Source organism: Dermacentor variabilis, chromosome 7 (assembly GCF_050947875.1).
Source record: "Dermacentor variabilis isolate Ectoservices chromosome 7, ASM5094787v1, whole genome shotgun sequence".
Classification (NCBI taxonomy): Eukaryota; Metazoa; Arthropoda; class Arachnida; order Ixodida; family Ixodidae; genus Dermacentor; species Dermacentor variabilis.
The window spans coordinates 69781784-69802249 of record NC_134574.1 but is presented as its reverse complement, the minus strand read 5'-3'; the positions used below and the strand labels follow the sequence as shown (position 1 = coordinate 69802249).

The 20466-nt window shown below is 47.3% G+C and overlaps 1 protein-coding gene across 3 annotated transcripts in view; it reads right to left on the bottom strand.

Annotated features, from left to right (window-relative positions):
* The window catches only part of LOC142587509 (BPTI/Kunitz domain-containing protein-like), a 66293-nt gene that overhangs the window by 14134 nt on the left and 31693 nt on the right, over nt 1-20466 (bottom strand). For all 3 annotated transcript variants that reach the window (XM_075698573.1, XM_075698572.1, XM_075698574.1), the window contains 2 exons: nt 20158-20364; nt 13851-14058 (listed from right to left, as the gene is read on the bottom strand). In XM_075698573.1, the coding sequence (XP_075554688.1) occupies nt 13851-14058; nt 20158-20364 (415 nt within the window). The remainder of the gene's footprint in view (nt 1-13850; nt 14059-20157; nt 20365-20466) is intronic.

Sequence of the window (20466 nt, the reverse complement as noted above, 5' to 3'; positions counted from 1 at the left end):
CTGCAACGGCACACACCACCACACCGCACCACGTAGTACTGTGCGCTGGTCCATATGGACGCTGCCCCGCTTGAAGAAGAGTCCCGGCTGAAGGAGGCACGACAGGCAGCGCAAGACGCCAGAGAGGACCGAGCGCACCGCCCAGATAGAAGAAGAAAAGCGCCCAAAGTAACTTAGCAAACGTAGATTCGTCTTAGCAAACCACGATTCTTGTTCCGTGAATTCGACGTAAGAGGCTATGCGTTGGGCCGCCACTAAGCAAACGGCTGGCATCACGGAGCATTCGCTTGCCAAGGCTGGCTGCGTGATGTAATGCTCCCTCCTAACGTATTCCTGCCTCCACGAAGGCAAAGCAGCGCTTCCAGAGGCGTCCGGCGCCACGCCGCACAGCAGTTCGGCGAGTGCAGTAGATCCGCAGCAAATTTTATTTCCCAGAATTCAAGTGTATGGTGTCTTCTATCTGCATTTGCAACGTCGCTATTGGAAATGACATAAAACTTCAGCGCACAAGAAGTTAGAGCTTGAGTGATATTGTGAACAAACATTAGGAGAAGAAGGAAGCACTAATTTTTGTAACTTCATTGGGAGTAACTAGGGTGTGTACTGCGGTCCAGTACAAAGGGTGGGAGATCTCGCTTTGTTCTTGCAACTTTCCCGAATGTTCCCGTTTGAGTGCCAGCATAACGGCTCTGGGCTGTGGCTCAATGTCACTTGAAGGTCGCCGAAAACGGAAGCTAAAAGAATTTCATGCTTAAAGCAACGCAATGCAAAGTGATCTCAAGCCACGCATTAATAGCAGTATACCACAGCTTGTTTGTTTCTACGGGTTGAAACACATTTCATTCAATACTGAGCCTATAGAAAGAAGAGTTTCGGACAATGGTGGTCAAGAAAACATCCAACAATTAAGTGCGAACGCTCCCACTGCAAAATGTCTCTAGCCTCCACAGCGTTGCACATAATGTCTGTAACGCAGTATAGTCGGACAGCATATCTACCACCATAGCTGCTGCTTTCGCCTTTGTTCAGTACTCACCTACCACTGTTGTACACGCTTCTACAAGCCGAACAAGGGACACATGGCCGCACCCGTAGGTAGCCCCCACTATGTCTTCAGCAAGGGACACAACAGAATGAGCGAACGCTAAATCCGCGTGCAAAATAGTGGTTCCCGCAGTATGCATTGTATACTGTCTGCTATTTTAGTACGTAAAACTAGCATTTCGCACCAGGTCCTTTTCTGACGCCTCTCAGTAATTAAATTGAGATGTATGACAGTGACCAAAATCTTGCTGTGTTGTTTTTTAACATTTCAGCTTCATTTGCTTTGCGTTGTGGGACATTGATACGAATACTAGAGAGTTTTACCATTGCTTAAAACGCTTGCGTTAGCGAGGCAACGCTAACGCTTAGAACTGCACTGCGTGGCACGAAATAGTGTTTTAGAATAGCAGAACGAAGCGAAGCGCGAACGGGGCTGACGCTAATGCAGCCATGTAATGCGCCATCTCGATGCCTCTTTAAATGGAATAAAGGCGAATACCTCTTTCAAGCGGTTGACATCGTACTCGGTCGTGAAGTTTACACCCATCGTGCCCAAAATAACCAAGCACACATCATTTTTTGTTGCTTGTTTCGGTTTGACTTCGGGTGGTGTCCTTTGGAGCGGGAGAATGAACGAAAAACCAGATACAGGCTTCGGCACCACCCCGACTCGGCGAGAGCCAACATGACCAAACTCTCTTGCTAAGCCTACTGTGCCACTAGCCACAAGCGTATCTGTAAAACCTGGCCCTTTTGTCACGAGTACGCCGCTGTGAAATCATCATTACACAAATCTAAAGCAAATGCGAGCATTAGTGAGGATTGATTGTGCCAAGGCCGACGACTCGATGTATCCGAAACAGGCGACTGTCACCAAGAAGCCTTACGTAGAGCAACATGGCGGCACCCGTTGATGCATCAAATGGCCGCCGCCATGTTACTCTACGTACGGCTTCGTTTGCGTGCATCAGCACTGAATGCGAAAATAGCATACGCGCATAAGAGCCGCAGGACTGTTGATGTGCAGCGCATGTGTAGTGTGGAGCCAGCAACGCTAATTCCTTGCGTTTGCTGCTATATGCTATATTAAACCTGCCTAATTTGTTTAGGCATATAACCAGTTTTTATTGCGATAACAATTACATGGAAACTGACGGCGCATTTTTGCCGTCGCCGTGATGTTCAGTATAAAGTCCAAGGGTGATAATACCATCGCCGCGCGCCGTATGCTGTAGGAGCGAGTGAAAGCACGCGAAGGTGAGGGGACGATGGGGACTCAATCTCGCGCGCGCAAGAGAGCAAAGCCGGGAGAAAACGCGCTGTCTTTTGTCGCGAGCATGTTACAAGAGGAAGTGAAGGTGGGGTGGGGGGCATTGCGCTTCCGCAGCAACTGTGTTTGGCGCAGTCTCACGCAGACACGCACCCTTTATCTTGAACGCGATCTGCTTTGAGAATCGGCGGCTTGTACTAGCTTTGCGTGGGCTGTGTTCTCGCTGCTCGATATACAGCGATATACAGCACGAAGGTCATTTGATTCTTAGCTGCTGCCGCGCTTCCTCAGGACAGCGTTTCGACAGCGAGTGTCAGCGATCATCGAATGTGACCTGTTCATGTTTACCTGTGCGTGCTAACATCATGCTTGAGGACTTAATTAGCCAGCGAATACGGCCGATAAAACAATTTTTACTTCGTATGGCTGGGGACAAATTTGCTATCGCAATGGATGCTCCGCCTTTCGGGCGAAACGGCGAGCTTATTTATCTAATCGCACTATTTTTTGGTACTAAGGGAATTTCTTAATTTCGTCTTTAGATGACATCACGAAACAAGAGGTTGAACATCTATTCTCAGTATTAGAAAAAAATGTCTATTATATGTGGATAGAAGGATTCAGAGCCCATCAAGCCCACATTGGATCGCTGCTGCTATAGCGAGCGGATGAAAGCAGCACATGGAACGAACTGGTGAGATTAGATTTCCAATCAGCTTTGGCCTCGGTGTTCGTAGCGCAGGGATGCATATGGGCTGTATTACACACTTTCGCTTTGCACCGGTTCTATAACTGGAAGCGAGAAGCAATCGCGAACGCACAAACTGCAGTGCTCTTATGGGTTTTAAGCAAAGAGCACTAATACTAGAGCTTCCATATCGCAATACAAGTGCTAACGCGTTTTCTTGGGCAGACAACAAATCTGGGGTTATATTTTGAAACGAAAGGTTATTTTTTTACCGTTCACGCGCAAGTCGAGCTTGAATAAGCAATTATTGCGGATGGGTAAATAAAGAGAAAGGAAGAGGAAGATCGTGAGACGCTGGCTGCTAAGTAATCTTGCTGGTCAGCCATCTTGACCACCTTGACCACATTGACTCAGATTATATATACATATATATATATATATATATATATATATATATATATATATATATATATATATATATATATGTATATACAGTGTGTCTATATTCCCAATATCCCCGTAACATATTGGTGAAAGGGCTAGGTACCACGGTGTCCGCAGTGGACGTCGCATCGCCGTGCCCAACATTAGCGTCGGTGAGCACGCGGGATCAACGTCGTCGCTACCTCCAATGTCACCGTCGCCAGATACGTCACTGTCACCTTCGGTTGTTGTTGTCAAACCCAAGAATCCCGGGAGTTTCTACGAGACCGTTGGCGGTGACATTGAAGGGTGTGTGGCTACATCGAACGTGTGAGTGGAATCAGCAGATGAGACCTTGTGCTTATGCTAGATAACTAGTTGTTCTACCTAAGAGGCACGGCATAGTTGGGGTACAAAAACCACGAAGATCAACTAAGAGGCTGGGACCAATGCAAAGAGCAGTTAACAGAGTTGTTTGGGAAACCAGCCGGCCGTAACATTCCCGCAAAGCCGGAACGGGCCTCCCGTGCCAAATCCCCACTGAGTGATATGTCTCGTACATCCAGGACGCCTGGCACTTTGTCATAAAGCCGATCACTACATGACAGTAGCTGAGAAGGTCGTGCACGTGCTGAAGGGAATGGCAGGCGACGCCTTTAACCTCCTCATGTACAAAAGCTGCTCTACAGGTGATGCTATCATCAAAGAGTTCCGACAATTCGAGCAGGCCAAAAGCTGACGCGTCCTGCAACCATTCGCCAGACTTCGCAATACTGCCGCGACGTCGACGTGTGAAGATCAGCCCGTACAGCAGCATGCGTCGCCATCACAGGACGTGGTGTGAATCGTTCGACGTGAATTGGATGCGATGGCGCAACTCAGCTTTCTGTTCGCAGTAGCCCTGATGCTACCCCTTTTTCAGTTCCCCTCCTAGAAGCGATCGTTGGCCAGGAACTTGAAGACATCGGCCTACATTCTGTCTGAGCTTTCGCCAACCCCAGAGCCAACGAACGCCCTTCTTCTGTTTTCGCTCCACCCGACCGACGCTTCTTTCCGCGTTATCGCAACACTACTGAGTGGAGAACAGCGGACGATCAGCCGGTATGTTTCACCTGTTGCAGCATTGGTCATGTCGCCCGATTTTGTCGTAACTTGTAATCCTCAGTACCTCACACGCTGACCAACCTGAGCCGGTTTGATAGAAATGCGCGCAATGTTTCGCCCACAATCATGTCTAACATGGCCGACAACTCTGCTAGGAACACGTGTTACAGTCGCTCACCATCGCCGTGCGGACACCACTCTCGTTCACCGCAAACACGCCCACCCTCTTCCCGTTCGCCGCAGCCACGTCGCCTTTCCTCCCCTGTGGCTTTCGGCCGCACCCTTTCGGAAAACTAGATGATGAAGCCCTCGGAGGTGGTGCTGCATTGCCTACTATTACAGCAAATCCTCTGTCTGTGTACACAAAGAGAAGTGTAACTGATGTTAAAATAGACGGCGTACCTATCCAAGCGCTCATCGACGCTGGAGCACACGTATCTGGGATGAGTACTAGCGTACGTAGACGTTTAAAGAAGCTCCTCACCTCAGCAGCTGCACAAGTGCTCCGTGTGGCCGATGGCGTCATGGTTGTTGTTCTGGGAATGTGCACTGCATGTTTAAGTACAGCCGGCCGCCCTACTTCTGTTCCCTTTGCTGTGATCGACAACTGCTCGCACGATTTTATCCTTGGATTGGCCTTTTTATCCAATAATTCTGCTCTCATCTAGTGCACATCCGGCGTTCTTCAGTTGGAACTGCCTCAACTCGCCGATGCTCCGAGCACCACCCCACCGAAATTGTACTCGCTTCAAGATGTGCCTTTGTCACCAGAGGCAGTCCCCTACGTCGCTTTGACCGCACAGCGACAGGTTTCTGACGGTGAATATGGGCTTGTCCCGGAACGTTGCTGTTCCGCATATGATGCTCATGGTTACTAATAACGACGTCGTTCTCCCGCTTCTGATCTTTCACAGTTTTGATTTCGGCGACAGGCCTTTAGCCCAAACATCTGCTGTTCACCACCGTATAAACATTGGCGACACGAATCCAATTCGTTGGCGTCCCTATCGTGTATCGCGTGCTGAACGTAGAGTCATTCAATTAGAAGTGGACAAAATGCTCCGCAAAGGGGTGATCGAAGCATCAGCCAGCCCTTCTGCTTCGCCTGTCGTCCTAGCGAAAAAAATTATGGTACTTGTCGTTTTTGCCTCGATTATCCCCACTTCAGCAAGATCACGCGCAAAGACCTCTACCCACTACCATGCATCTATGACACCTTGGACTGCTTGCACGGAGCTAAATACTTCTCGTCCTTTGATCTTTCATCCTGCTGCTGGCAGATTTCAGTTGATAAAATGGACTGGGAGGAGACGGCTTTCATCACGCCTGATGGTTTATATAAGTTCAAAGTCACGCCCTTTGGCCCATACGATGCTCCTGCGACATCTGGACGTATGATTGCATATCAGATGCGTCAACGAGGTGTCCCAACACGGTAATCTGACGGCGCCCGAATTGACTTTTCAAGGTGTTCAGTTAAAGGCTGGTTTTTCGTAATACAGCAAAAATTGCAACGAGTCGGGTAAGGTGGCTGCCGAACATGGGAGAAAAAACAATAAGATCGGCACAGTAACAAAGACAGGAGGTCCGTTCGTATCTTCTGCGAGGCGACGAACGGACCTCCTGTCTTTGTTACTGTGCCGATCTTATTGTTTTTTCTCCCATGTTCGGCAGCCACCTTACCCGACTCGTTGCAATTTTTGCTGTATTACGAAAAACCAGCCTTTAACTGAACACCTTGAAAAGTCAATTCGGGCGCCGTCAGATTACCGTGTTGGGACACCTCGTTGACGCATCTGATATGCAATCATATCAGGAAAAACTTTGCGCCTTTCGCAGTTTCCTTCTGCCGTGTTCTGCTTCTGACATGCGCTGCTTCGTAGCCTGTGTTCCTACTTTCGCCGTTTCGTCAAAAACTTTGCCGACATTGCTCGGCCTTTGACAGATCTTCTAAAGAAGAACAAGCCATTCTATGGGGCCCGGAGCAGGCTGGCGTGTTCGACGCTCTCATCGGGTTTCTGACCATCCCTCCAATACTTGCGCACTTTGATCCACCTGCATCCACCGGAGTCCACACTGACGCAAGCGGCCACAGCATCGGCGCTGTTCTCGCCCAACAGCAGAATGGTACAGAGTGCGTGATAGCTTATGCCAGCCGCCTGCTGTCACCCCTCGAGAGAAATTACTCCATCACCGAGCGGGAGTGCTTGGCTTTAGTTTGGGCTGTCGCCAAGTTCCGGTCATATTTGTACGGCCGCACGTTTTCGGTCCTTACACACCACCACGCCCTCTGCTTGCTATCTTCCTTCCGGGACCCCACACGACGGCTCGGTCGCTGGGCTTTGCGGTTCCAGGAGTTTTCATTTATTGTTAACTACATGTCTGGACGTCGGCACAAGGACGTTGACTGTTTCTTTCCTCACTCCGTAGATCCTCCTGATCCTTTGCACATGATCCCGTCACCTGCGTGATGGCTTTTACTGACATGACCGACACGCGCGTTGAACAACGCGACGAATCCTTACAGTCCATCATCGCCGGAGTGCAATCTGGCAGCACCGAGGGTACGTGCCGTATGTCAGTTCTGCACGACGGCATACAGCCGCAATATGAACCCTTGCGGCCCGGAGTTGCTACTTCTCCTTCCTCGTAATCCGCGATCCGTTGTTCTAGAACAAATTCATGATGCACCGACGGCGGGAAACCTAGGAGTTTTGCGTACATACGACTGCGTACGACGCCGGTTCTTCTGGCCCGGTTTCTACATCTTTGCGTCGTTATGTCGCAACATGCGAATTGTGTTAGCACCAGAAGAAAACTCCCCTGCCGCCTGTCGGACGACAGCACCCAATTGAAGTTCCTTCTGAACCTATCTTTCGCGTGGGCCTTGACATGCTTGGGTCTTTTGCGACGACGGCTTGAGGGAACAAGTGGATCGGGGTCGCTACTGATTACGCGACACGCTACGCAATAAAAAAAGGCCTTGCGGGCTAGTTGCGCTACTGTCGTCGCCGATTTTCTCCTCCATGACGTCATTATCCACCACGGTGCACCTCGCCAGTTGCTTACTGACCACGGCCGCTCGTTCTTGTCTCGAGTTGTCGAAGACCTCCTCCGCTCTTGTGGCACTGAGCACATGCTGTCCACCGACTACCACCCACAAGCGAAAGGTCTTACAGAATGTCAACCGAGTACTCAGAGATGCTGTCGATCGCACGTCTCCAACGATCTCTACGGCTGGGACGCCATGTTGGCCTATATAACATTCGCATATAACCCGTCCCGACATGACACTGCAGGATATTCACCCTTTTATCTTTTGTATGGTCGCGACCTCACATTGCCGTTTGACACTACCCTACTTTTTATGCCACGTATGCAACTGAGTACGCTCGTGAAGTCATCGATCGAGCTCACATGGCGCGTGATGTCGCCCGATCTTGTTTATTAGCCTCGCACCATATACAAAAAACGCGTTACTACGGGTGCTATCGAAATGCTATATTCGCCCCATGTGCGTGGATGCTCCTTTGGTCGCCACGTCGTCGGGTCGGCCTCTCCCAGAGGCTTCGATCTAGCTACAGAGGGCCTTATTAAGCCTTGCACCAACCTAACGATGTGAATTACGAGATCTCGCCGTTACAGTTCGATCCATCCTCAAGTCCGCAGCCTGTTGACATCGTGCACGTTTCCCGGCTCTAGTCATTGTTCGCTCGCAGTTCTTCGCCTAACAAGCGCCGAGACGGCGCTTCAGCACCCAGGGGTCCTGTTAGGGAAGAATAAAAGAAGACAAAGGACGAAGATCGCGAGACGCTGGCTGCAGCGTGTTGTTTCTGGTTAGCCATCTTGATCAGATTGACTAGGCTTGTATATATATTTTAAATACAGTCTGTCTATACTCGCAACATCCCCGTAACACAATTATTAGGAGCTCTTTGTTTAAGTAGAAAGCGCACCCCTCGGCGAAGGCAGACTTGGCACAGGTTTCGGTCACGAAGCGTGCGCCTCCTTAGAATACTACATTGAGAACGGATGGGCAAGGGTGCAAAGAGTCGTTTAACTTGTTTCGTTGAGTCTTGGCCATACACCGAAGATCGGTTTTCATTAATCGCTGGGCGATTAGGGTGATTGTTACCTCTCAAGGATTGAGGGTGATTGCTGATGATGAGGGTGATTGATGCCTTTAAAGGCCTGCATACGGACAATCACTGAGTCTGTCAATAATCAGCACCGTTGCCTCTACCTCGTAAGAAAGATGGCAGTCGCACTCAGTGTTTTCTTCTGTTTTAGTATCCCCTGTATATATATATATATATATATATATATATATATATATTCAGAAGGCCGTGTATAATTTTTTAATATACTCTAGCAAAGATGATTCGATAGTTTCATCGTCAGCGAGATACGTGGTATGGCTCCCTAGACAAAAAATTTTTTTCTTGATTCATTTCTTTCCCTTTGATAACTTGTGCATGCTTTTAGAATCTTTAAACTAGGCTCATGCAAAGCACCTCTCCTACTTCAACTTGTTTAAAGTTATTCTGGTTTTTTGATGATTGTGATAATACAGGGATTTGTGGCGCAAGAGCTAGCATGGCCACAGAGCGCCAAACCAGTGTTAATGAGTTGGTAGTGAAGTGATCAATTACTAGAGGTGGATGTGACGGGGCTGTAAAGTGCCTAAAATAGTGTTGTTGCGAAGTGCGTAAAACCTGCATGTGGTAAAATTATGGATAATGAAGTGTGCTATTGACACGAAGAATACATTGTGAAAGAATGACGATATACTGAAATATGTAAGAGGCAAAAGTTTTCAAAAAGCAGCACTGCCTTAAGAGAGCTTATCCCTACCCCCCATCCTGCCCAGCCCCAACCCCCCAAGCAATGGGACATTCTTTTGTCCAGCCCCGACCTACCGACCCACCTCACGCTGGCGGCTAGGGGACAGAAACTGCTGCACGCATGTGGGACCTGAGAAGAAGGTTCCACCCCGTCTGGTACCAGCGCGCACCGACCTTTCCTAAGGGCACAATAAATGTTGATTCTCTCTCTCCCCCTTTAAACGCAAGGATCTAATCGCGATCGAATGATGATTCATTAAATACTATCTGTCGCTGCCCCATGAGAGATACAGGCAGATAGACAGACAGACAAGGAACTTTATTGATGGTCCTGAGAGGCTCCGGTGCCCCCTTTTCAGAGAGGTGATGAAGCCGCGGCCGCTCCCACGTTAGTACAAGAGAGCCAAGGCTCACCACCGCATCGTGAGCTCTCTGGACAGCCCATGCTTGATGTGAAAGCTCGGAACTCTGCAGCGCAGAACTCCACTCTTCGGCGGTACAGCTATGCGGAACTCTCTATACCGAAGGGCGTTCCCCAAGCAAGTGTTCTAAATTACTTCCCTGTCCACAACACGACCAGTCCGAACTAAAAGCTTCTGGATTGATGGAGTGGAATAAAGTCAAGTTTGGATACGATCCTGTCTGAAGCATGCACAGTGGCTTGTGGTCTGTTTAGTTTATCGTGGGAGGGGGTGGGAGAGTAGACTCTCCTGTCAAGGTAGTAGTGCATCGTTACCTCGTTAAAAGTGGAAAGAATGCCTCGGAACTCTACAAGCCTTAGTTCAACAAGACCTCGACACGCATTCGCGTCCGCTCGGTGGGTTAGTGCCGCGCTTGAACGTGCGCGATGTCGTTGAGGTTCGGGAGGGAATCCAGCTAGCAGTCGAGATGTGCCGGGAACCACGTGATAGTATGTGGACGTGTTACTCTAACGTCGACGATTCATTCTATGAGCTTCTTCGGTGATGGAGCCAGCGGAAAATGCCCTGACCGTCGCCCTTGACTCGGTGCATATTTGAGTTCTCTCTTCGTCTAGGAGTGCCAAAGCGATCGCTGCCTGCTCCGCACTAGCCGGGGTGGAGCCTCTGATGCAGGCCGCGCAAGTGACAGTGATTGACTGCCGTTGCGACGAAGCCCGATTTGGTCATATACTGAGCCGCGTCAACAAAGCTGACCGTGTGAAGCGATTCCTTGATCTTCCGGAGCAATGCCACAGCCCGAGATCTGCGTCTGCGCGCTTTGAGTTGCGGATGTATGTTTTTGGGAAAAGGAGCAACCATGATGTTGTCTCTTAGGTGAACCATGAGAGAGAGAAAATAAGTCTTTAATGAGCATAAGGATGGCTTGATTTGCAGGAGTGGTTCCCTCTTCACGGGAATCAATGCGCCGTCTTGGCTGCGATCCTGCTCTCAACAAACATAATCTGGTCCGAGAGACGGGAGCTCGACAGCAGCGTCTGCCACTGCTCTTGGGTTTAGGGAGTAGAGGAGGCAAGTCTAGACTTTGCTTGCAAAATCTATGATGATGTGCAGGAGTGTTTCTAGCTGCTCGCAATATTTACAGCGTTCGTCATATTGGGAAGGGAACATGAGATGACGTATCCTTGGGTGCGAGATTGCATTGGTTTTTGCAACAATCTGAGTGATTGTCGCTTGTGTCTTCTTGAGCGGTGGTGGGAGTGTTCGGTGTAATCTGTAGTGGTGAGTGATTTCTTGGTACGTTGTCAGTCTAGTGAGCTCATTTGTATCCTCCACGGTCTGGCGGTCAAGTTTTTGTAATATCTGCGAAACGTTTTTAGCAAGTTTATTGTATTTAGGCATTTCACCTTGAGATACTTATGTATGGAATGAGAGTAAGCTTAGAATTAAGTATCATGCCTAAAATTGTGCGCTCTTTGTTAACTGGTATTTGCTGTTCATAAATTTCAATAATGGGATCTGCAACAAGCGCTTTGTGCCTGGTATAAGGAACACGACTTATGTGAGGGTTCAGTTTGACCCCGTTTTCGTCTGCCGACTAAGGCACTCTGCACTTTGTTCAGGTTCTGTTGTACTTCTCTCTCACACACTGTAAGGTTTCAGTATTTGAAGCCTATTTGTATGCCGTCTACGCGGACGGAATAAAAATAGCTGGTGGTAATGATGCACCAGGCGTGTTTATCTTAACAAAGAAGAACGTGCAACTCAGCACGCCTCCCAGAGGTACACCAGTTTCCTGTATGAATCCATGTGACAGTGCTTTACCCACCTTCACTCCGAATTTAGTTTTGTAGGTAACTTTCTATAACGTTTAACCTATTGTTGCGCATGCCTACCGTCGACAGGTCGCGCAGGAATCACGTAGCACCAAGTTGTATGGTACGCCTTTTCCATATCGACAAACACGGATAAGAGATATTGCTTGTGCATGAAGCCATCACCATGGTTTGCTTCTATGCGTACGTGGTGGTCACTTGTAGACCATTCTTCTCTAAAGGCGCACTGATATAGGTCAAGAGTTTTGTTTGACTTATGGAAATCTACAAGTATTTTTTTTTACTGCAAGAGAATGCAAATTATTTAAGCTGGCTTTGCCTAGTCCGTTCGCTTATCTGCTCGTCCTCTCATCACGACGACTACTGTTGTCGCTATCGGCGTGATATCGCCGATGGAGCCTCGTTGTACCCATAGTCCCGTACACACCATCGCCGTAGGACGAAGTAAGAAAAATTGACCCTAACCCGACACGCCTCATTGTAGCCGTATTCACAATCGCCATATGATGAAGACAAAAATACTGACCATAACCTCCGCTACTGCGACTCGAACCGGTCAGTGCAGCAGTGTGAACATATGAACCAGGCGAGCTAAGCAATGTGCTATCCTACTATGACAGTGCTGCACAATTAGTGCCCAGTTTGCGAATTCACACAGATTCTGAGCGATGAAGCATTGGTGAATCTATTACGGAGGCCAGAATTATCAGTATTGTGGTTAACGAGGATTGCACCACTTTGCGTCGCATAGAAATCGTTGTTGACATAGTGACGGAATGTTGTCGACCGATTCTTCGTCCCCGTGCTCATGACTACAGTGTCGACGGTACGCAAGAGTCTTACATGACAGTCATGCACGTTGAGCTAGGCGGTTGGTGGGAAACAACGTTGGAAACATTGACGGAGACAGTAAACATGGCACTTCAACGCCAGAACGACATCATTTGTTCCGTAGTAGCTGACACAGTGCACAGCCGTCAAGTGCCCGACATAGCAGGTCTACAATAATAACCTGGAAATAAACTTGCTAAATCTTTGTAGTACCGCGCTGTCATCTTGAAAATAACACACCAACCGACAGAAGCAAAGCGCATTTACCTAGAAACTTTCCTGAACAGTGGCGCCATTTGCAGATGTTTGTGTTCATTCCTGCTTCCAACACAGGTTAAAGTAAGAACCATAGTCAGCAAAGGGTGCAAACTTTCTGACAGATAGAAGCTACGTCACACATCAGGACACTACCAGGACTGTTTACTAAGATCGTCTGTATTATTTGTACGCCATCATTACTATAATGCAATAACTAGTTATACGAAGCTGGGAAGGCTGTCTACAATAATAAGCTATCAGCTTTCAACTAATCGTTAACCGCGATTCTCTAAATATTACCGGAATGCAAGAGAGATCAGAAGGAGCAAGAGATACCAGCTTAAGGGTAGCAAGATCTTGCTGATCACTGTACTGTACTTAATGAGCGATTGTTTAGAACCGTTTGCAAAAAAATTATGATGCTATGAGAGCTTGAATTTTACTTTGAGGCAGTTCCTGATGAGCCGACTGCCTGTTACCAAAAATAGGGCTGCCTCGGATGGTATTTAACACATGACCTTCATTGCTCATTCTGCGCTGTGGTACCAATAAGAAATTGGCAACGAATTGTCCAAGATATTTATAGGGTATGCGTTAAGCGCCAACTATACAATGAAAGAAGTAGTGCAATATAAAAAGTACACCAACGAACACGCGCGTACTTATGCAGTGTTAGCTAACCCCCTCATAACTGATTCATGATATTGGAAGCTTTCAGTACGTTCCGTTCTCTTGTTACACAGTGAGAAAAATTTTAGGGGAGTATAAATGCTGCATAGTGAATTCGGAAGGATGACCTGGTCGTTAGCTAGTTTATTTACATCGGTTAGTTTATTACACAGGCGCTTGTGCTACTACATTTTATAAAAAATTGCAAAGCGAAAAAAATTACGCCGAGACGAGAAGGTTACTAAGTTTGCGCTGAATTTCATTGTCGCATTGTTTGCATTGTGGCTGTACTTCAAGAGCATAGAGAGAACCAACTTATTTTTAACTACACGTTAAGGTTCAACTAGATAGGTTTCCTTAACGACGGATCGTGTTAGAATTTGGATAAAGTAAGCTTTTATATTCATAACAATGTGAATGACGGTTACTTATTTCGTGATGAACTTCTCATTATAGGAAACTTACTCGCATTCCATGAGACACATCGATAGGGTGGTGAAAAAGTTAGAGTCTGGTGGTGCTGGAGGTCCACAGAACTTAAAAGACTTGCATGCCCTCGAACTGATGTCATAGTAAAACGCATCCAATTCGTAGTTTCGTTGTCTCCAGCTTCGAGTCTTTACTGTCTCGCATCCGCCAGGGTGAGGTTTTGCACAGAATGCAGCTGCTTCACCTGCATAGTTGCAACGGAGAAATGGATACGTTTCATTCGGAGACTCAGCTGTCTGCGCGTGCTGCCTTGGTTCAAAATGGTCGAACCAAGTTGTAAACTATGTAATATAAGTGCGTAAGTAGGCTCGAGTACTTGAGCTTTAATAGGTACGGTAACGAGCTGTAGATGACGGCTTCTTGGTTGCTAGAAACTGCAGTTCTTTGAGAATTGGAAAGTATGGTTTGTGCATGTGCGATAATGTTGCCGAAAATAAACGCGAATAGCATAAGGCTTAAGAGTTCCGTTTGCAGTTGTGGCAGTGCATGCTATGTCCGCTAGACTTCATATCAGACGCGGAATTTGGGTTCCACAGCCCACTTGGCGATCGTACACCTACGTAGCTGTACGATGCACACTGTGCAGCTTTTAGTCTGCTTCATGCTTTAGTGTTCGCGTTTTGTTTGTACATAAAAGTAGATGTCAATGCACTCGACCAGTAGCCAAAGCAGACGTGACGAGGGGGTGGCGTGATAAGGTTGGTTTTGCGCTTTGACTGTGTTTAATGGCAAATGATGGGCTCACAGGTTGCACCCCATTTCAATTCATCGGTGTGCTAGCTACTGCCGTCAGCTCTCTCTCTTTCTCTTGAGTGCTTTTGGAGACATTGCTGAAATGGAGCAGTCCTGAGGGTCGAAAAGTTATACGCACACACGCCGAAGCCTAAATATCCCGCTTCAAACTATACTCCGTTCCATGCATGGCAGTCAACGCTGTGAAAACTATGCACGAAGTTCGGTCAATAAATGTCATCACTCCGCGTGTTCCCTCCATGATTTGCTTCGCGCCAACAGCCTCGCGCGTGCAGGCACGCGAGGCTCCCCGCGACGGGTTGCAAATAAAAAACCGAAAAGAACAATAAAAATAAAAAAATCATCTAAAACAACACAATAACAGCTGTATCTTACTGTGTGTTTGTTTCTAAGGATTAAAATTTGTTTTATTCAATACTGAGCCTATATAGAAACAGTTGCGCAAAACTGCGGTCAAAAAACGTCGAATCAAGTGCGAGCGAAGCCACTGCAAGAAGTCCCTTTAGTCTCCACAGTGTTGATTGCTGTGTATGTAACGGAGTATAATAACACGTTTTTATTTTCGTATAGTTCGTTGTCAGTGACTGAATCGTGAGAGCTTTTCTGATTCTAGGGTTCAGCACGCGAGGCACTCCAGGTGCGCTTACCCAGCAAATGCACGAGAGAAATGTGACAGCGCACACGAAGGACGTACTCCACCCGTCAGCGTTCAATCGGGTAAGTCCATCGAGGTGTTTTAGGGCGATGAGCAATAACAGGCTGTCCAGCGATTGCCACCAAGCGATCGCGTGCCGCGATAGTCACATCGTCGCTGGTCGCCCATACGTAGTCGTGTCGCACGCGAACTTGCACACACAGATCGCCTACCACGCTCATCCGCCGTGCAACGCATTATTTCCTGACAACACTGCTTCCCGACCTCTTCCGACAAAGAAAGAAGACCAGTATGGTAGTACCACTAATTATAATGTGACAGGCAGAGCACTTAAGCGCACAAAAGGTTTCATAAAACAGAGGGATAAATTATCTGACGGCGTCCGTAATAAATATCATACAGAGTATTCTAATGATAACTGGCAGTTATCATTCAGACTGACATTGCGTGCTCATAAACATAACATACTTGTTCGGCTGATCCCTCATGTGGAGCTCTGGTAAACAATTGTAGACGTTATTCTTTGCCAACATAGGCTTCTTCAAAACTGTTCCGAGTTGCATAGTCCGTGAAGAAAAAGAAGCGTTGCGCGCGAAGTGAACGGGCACGGTGAAAGTAAAACCAATGGGCCCTATAACGAGAAGCTATTGCAATTTGTTTCTTTTCCAAATTTGCCATTAGCCCTCCACGATTCGACAAAAATGTGTCGGGCAATTCAAACTAAGCTATTGCAATTTGTTTCTTTTCCAAATTTGCCACTAGCCATATGGGATTCGGCAAAAATGCACCGGGCCACCCGAACTTCACCTGCATATCACGCGTCGTCACGAAAACCGCAAACACTGCCCATGCGATATAACGTATACACACTGATCATGCATGATTTGGCCGAACAAAACAAGGATATCTGTTTCCGATTCTACAATTTTTTCACCATTCGCTCTCCGCTGTTGGTCAACATGTTTCAGGCTGTGCCATGTTCGCCGATATGTCAGGTAAAGTCACAGAAAACTGCGAAAACTCACCAGGTAAAAGTAACGTATACGCACCAGAGACTCATTAATATGCGCAAGGAAACTTAATGTATTTTTTTTTCGAAATAACCTGAGACTTCTATTTTCTCAAAGGAACAAAGGATGGTATCCCGCCGACCGCTCCGGCATTTACTACTCAGGGCAATCGGCGATTATGGATATCTCTGAATATAATGAGAATTGTTGTGTGAAACTACTGCGTTGTAGAGCCGTTTCCACACGTATACGACATTGTTCTGCCAACTCTTCTTCGCAGAGCATCTTTCTAGCGGCATTTTTAAGCTTCGCTACGAACTCCTAAGGACCGTGAGCAACATACCTAGGTCCAAGCTATTATTGAACATGGGCCACTGGGTCGGGCTGGAAAGTATGATGACGACGACTTGACAAGAGTTAGATCACGAAGCTAGAACTACCCCTGAGGGATCACGACCAAGGTCACCTGCGTGATTGCCTATGAACTTGGCTTACTTGGTCAGTGTAAGAGGATATTTAGAATAAAATTTAAAAAATGGGGTTTTACGTGCCGAAACTAAGATCTGATTATGAGGCACACTGTAGTCAAGGTCTCCGAAATTTGGACCACCTGACAGACAGACAGACAGACAGACAGACAGACAGACAGACAGACAGACAGACAGACAGACAGACAGACAGACAGACAGACAGACAGACAGACAGACAGACAGACAGACAGACAGACAGACAGACAGACAGACAGACAGACAGACAGACAGACAGACAGACAGACAGACAGACAGACAGACAGACAGACAGACAGACAGACAGACAGACAGACAGACAGACAGACAGACAGACAGACAGACAGACAGACAGACAGACAGACAGACAGACAGACAGACAGACAGACAGACAGACAGACAGACAGACAGACAGACAGACAGACAGACAGACAGACAGACAGACAGACAGACAGACAGACAGACAGACAGACAGACAGACAGACAGACAGACAGACAGACAGACAGACAGACAGACAGACAGACAGACAGACAGACAGACAGACAGACAGACAGACAGACAGACAGACAGACAGACAGACAGACAGACAGACAGACAGACAGACAGACAGACAGACAGACAGACAGACAGACAGACAGACAGACAGACAGACAGACAGACAGACAGACAGACAGACAGACAGACAGACAGACAGACAGACAGACAGACAGACAGACAGACAGACAGACAGACAGACAGACAGACAGACAGACAGACAGACAGACAGACAGACAGACAGACAGACAGACAGACAGACAGACAGACAGACAGACAGACAGACAGACAGACAGACAGACAGACAGACAGACAGACAGACAGACAGACAGACAGACAGACAGACAGACAGACAGACAGACAGACAGACAGACAGACAGACAGACAGACAGACAGACAGACAGACAGACAGACAGACAGACAGACAGACAGACAGACAGACAGACAGACAGACAGACAGACAGACAGACAGACAGACAGACAGACAGACAGACAGACAGACAGACAGACAGACAGACAGACAGACAGACAGACAGACAGACAGACAGACAGACAGACAGACAGACAGACAGACAGACAGACAGACAGACAGACAGACAGACAGACAGACAGACAGACAGACAGACAGACAGACAGACAGACAGACAGACAGACAGACAGACAGACAGACAGACAGACAGACAGACAGACAGACAGACAGACAGACAGACAGACAGACAGACAGACAGACAGACAGACAGACAGACAGACAGACAGACAGACAGACAGACAGACAGACAGACAGACAGACAGACAGACAGACAGACAGACAGACAGACAGACAGACAGACAGACAGACAGACAGACAGACAGACAGACAGACAGACAGACAGACAGACAGACAGACAGACAGACAGACAGACAGACAGACAGACAGACAGACAGACAGACAGACAGACAGACAGACAGACAGACAGACAGACAGACAGACAGACAGACAGACAGACAGACAGACAGACAGACAGACAGACAGACAGACAGACAGACAGACAGACAGACAGACAGACAGACAGACAGACAGACAGACAGACAGACAGACAGACAGACAGACAGACAGACAGACAGACAGACAGACAGACAGACAGACAGACAGACAGACAGACAGACAGACAGACAGACAGACAGACAGACAGAGGCCCAAACGGCTGAAGTAGCCAAAAATGTGAATGCTATCAAACCTTTGAAGGAGAAAATGCTGTCTGCTTTCATAGCAAGCTAAAGTGACTGCCTATAAACTCGCAGTGCGTTTGATTGGGCTGCTCAGACAACGCTGCCCATCACTGCCTGGTGTTTTCCTCGCCTGTTACGTAAATTTGACGTCAGAACATTGGAATAAGCTCAAAGTGGAATAGCTTGGCGGTATATGGTCTCACGGTCACTAAATTTAGGTGATTCCTCTCGCTCGATTCTATTCCTTTATCATCATCTTGCTTTCTTTAGAGCGCTGCTTGGACGACTGACTAGGGAGTTAAAGAATAGCATTGGGATACAATTCCTGTAAGATTCACTGGCCAGGTTTTGTATTCGTGCTCGTTCTTGTGCTAGTCTACCCCTTTCCCCAGCACAGGGTAGCCAACCGGCACTAACGCTGGCTACCCTGTTTTCCTTCACTTTTGTCTCTTTCTCCCTCTGTCGTCGTATGGATCACTTGAGCGCTATAATGTAAAACTTTTCCAAGCCTTTTCTATTTCGTTTCTGCAGTCAGCCCTCCACGACTGGTCAAACCGTTTCTGGTCACGCCCACATCGCCTGTCTGTCCCGTGATGTCACAAAAAACATGAAAACGCCCCATGTTATATGACGTGTACACATCGATTATGCACGACTATGACAAACAAATAAAAACTAACCATTTCCGATTCTGCACTTTCTTTGCCATTAGTCATCCGCTATTGGTCAACCGTTTTCTGGCTGCGCTCACTTAGCCTGTCTCACGCGACGTCAAAAAAAAAAAAAACAAGTCGCTAACTTAGCACGTCAAAGTGACATGTACGCAGTATATATGGATTAATATGCCGAACAATATCGATTATTTCTTCGGAATAGCCGGAGACTATCCTATTCAAAAAAGAATAAAAGGTGCCTGCCTACCAATCACTCGGACATTGGCTGCTGAGAGATGCCGGGGAGAATAAATTTATTGGCCTTTAATAAAAATTTTGGCACCGGCAAAAACATTCTCGCACCTTTTCGGCACGCTTAAGACATCGCTCTGCCAACACTTCTTCGCTGAGGTTCCGTTTTAGTGGCATTTTTAACATTTCATTTCACGCTGTCGCTATTGTCGATCTACCACGGCAAACTAATAAAGAAAACTCCCTCCATAGCTGTGTGCTCCTCGCCTCTTCTCGGTCAATTTGATAGGAAAAACCCGTCAAGGTAAGCAATGTTATTCGTTCTGAAAGCAAACAAAAGTGGACTCCTATAAGCACGGATAGCGTTTTATTTGTCGGCTAAAACGACGCTGCGGATCAACGCTCGATGCTTGCGTCGGTGGTTACTTCAGTTTGATGTCAGGAGATCGCCTTTCAAGTGTCAAAGTACTTAACGTACTCTGACACTCAGTTTTACTTAACGTAGGACGGCGTTAAATACTTTCACTTGTACTTGTTAAGTACTTTTGTTACGTGCTTGTTAAGTACTTGTTAAGTACTTTGATGTATGCCAGACTTGTCCGTAAGAGAAAACTTCAGCTGGACATATATTAGCGAAGGCGGCCTGCTAATTAGCACTTCCGAATGAAAATCTTTGTGAATGTGAAAAAATTAGCATCCCAAATACGTACCTTCGTTGCAGTTGAGTGCGCATGCGTAGCGTGTTTCGTACACACCCCTGGAAAGGCACCCATTCCAGTAAAACTTTTGACACATGTTCGCGGTTTTGTTGAAGAAGTATTTGTTTATATTTGCGGTGCAGTCCCCCACTGGTTCCATTTGTGGCTCGTCACAACTGTATCTCCACAGTGTTCTTAATAGCTTGAGTGCCGTCGGATCTGAAGGAAACAACCAAGATCAGCTGTACTACATCATACCAATAGCGCACATGTAAGAACAAGAACTACCGATTAATATGTGCACGACATATTATCAGAAAA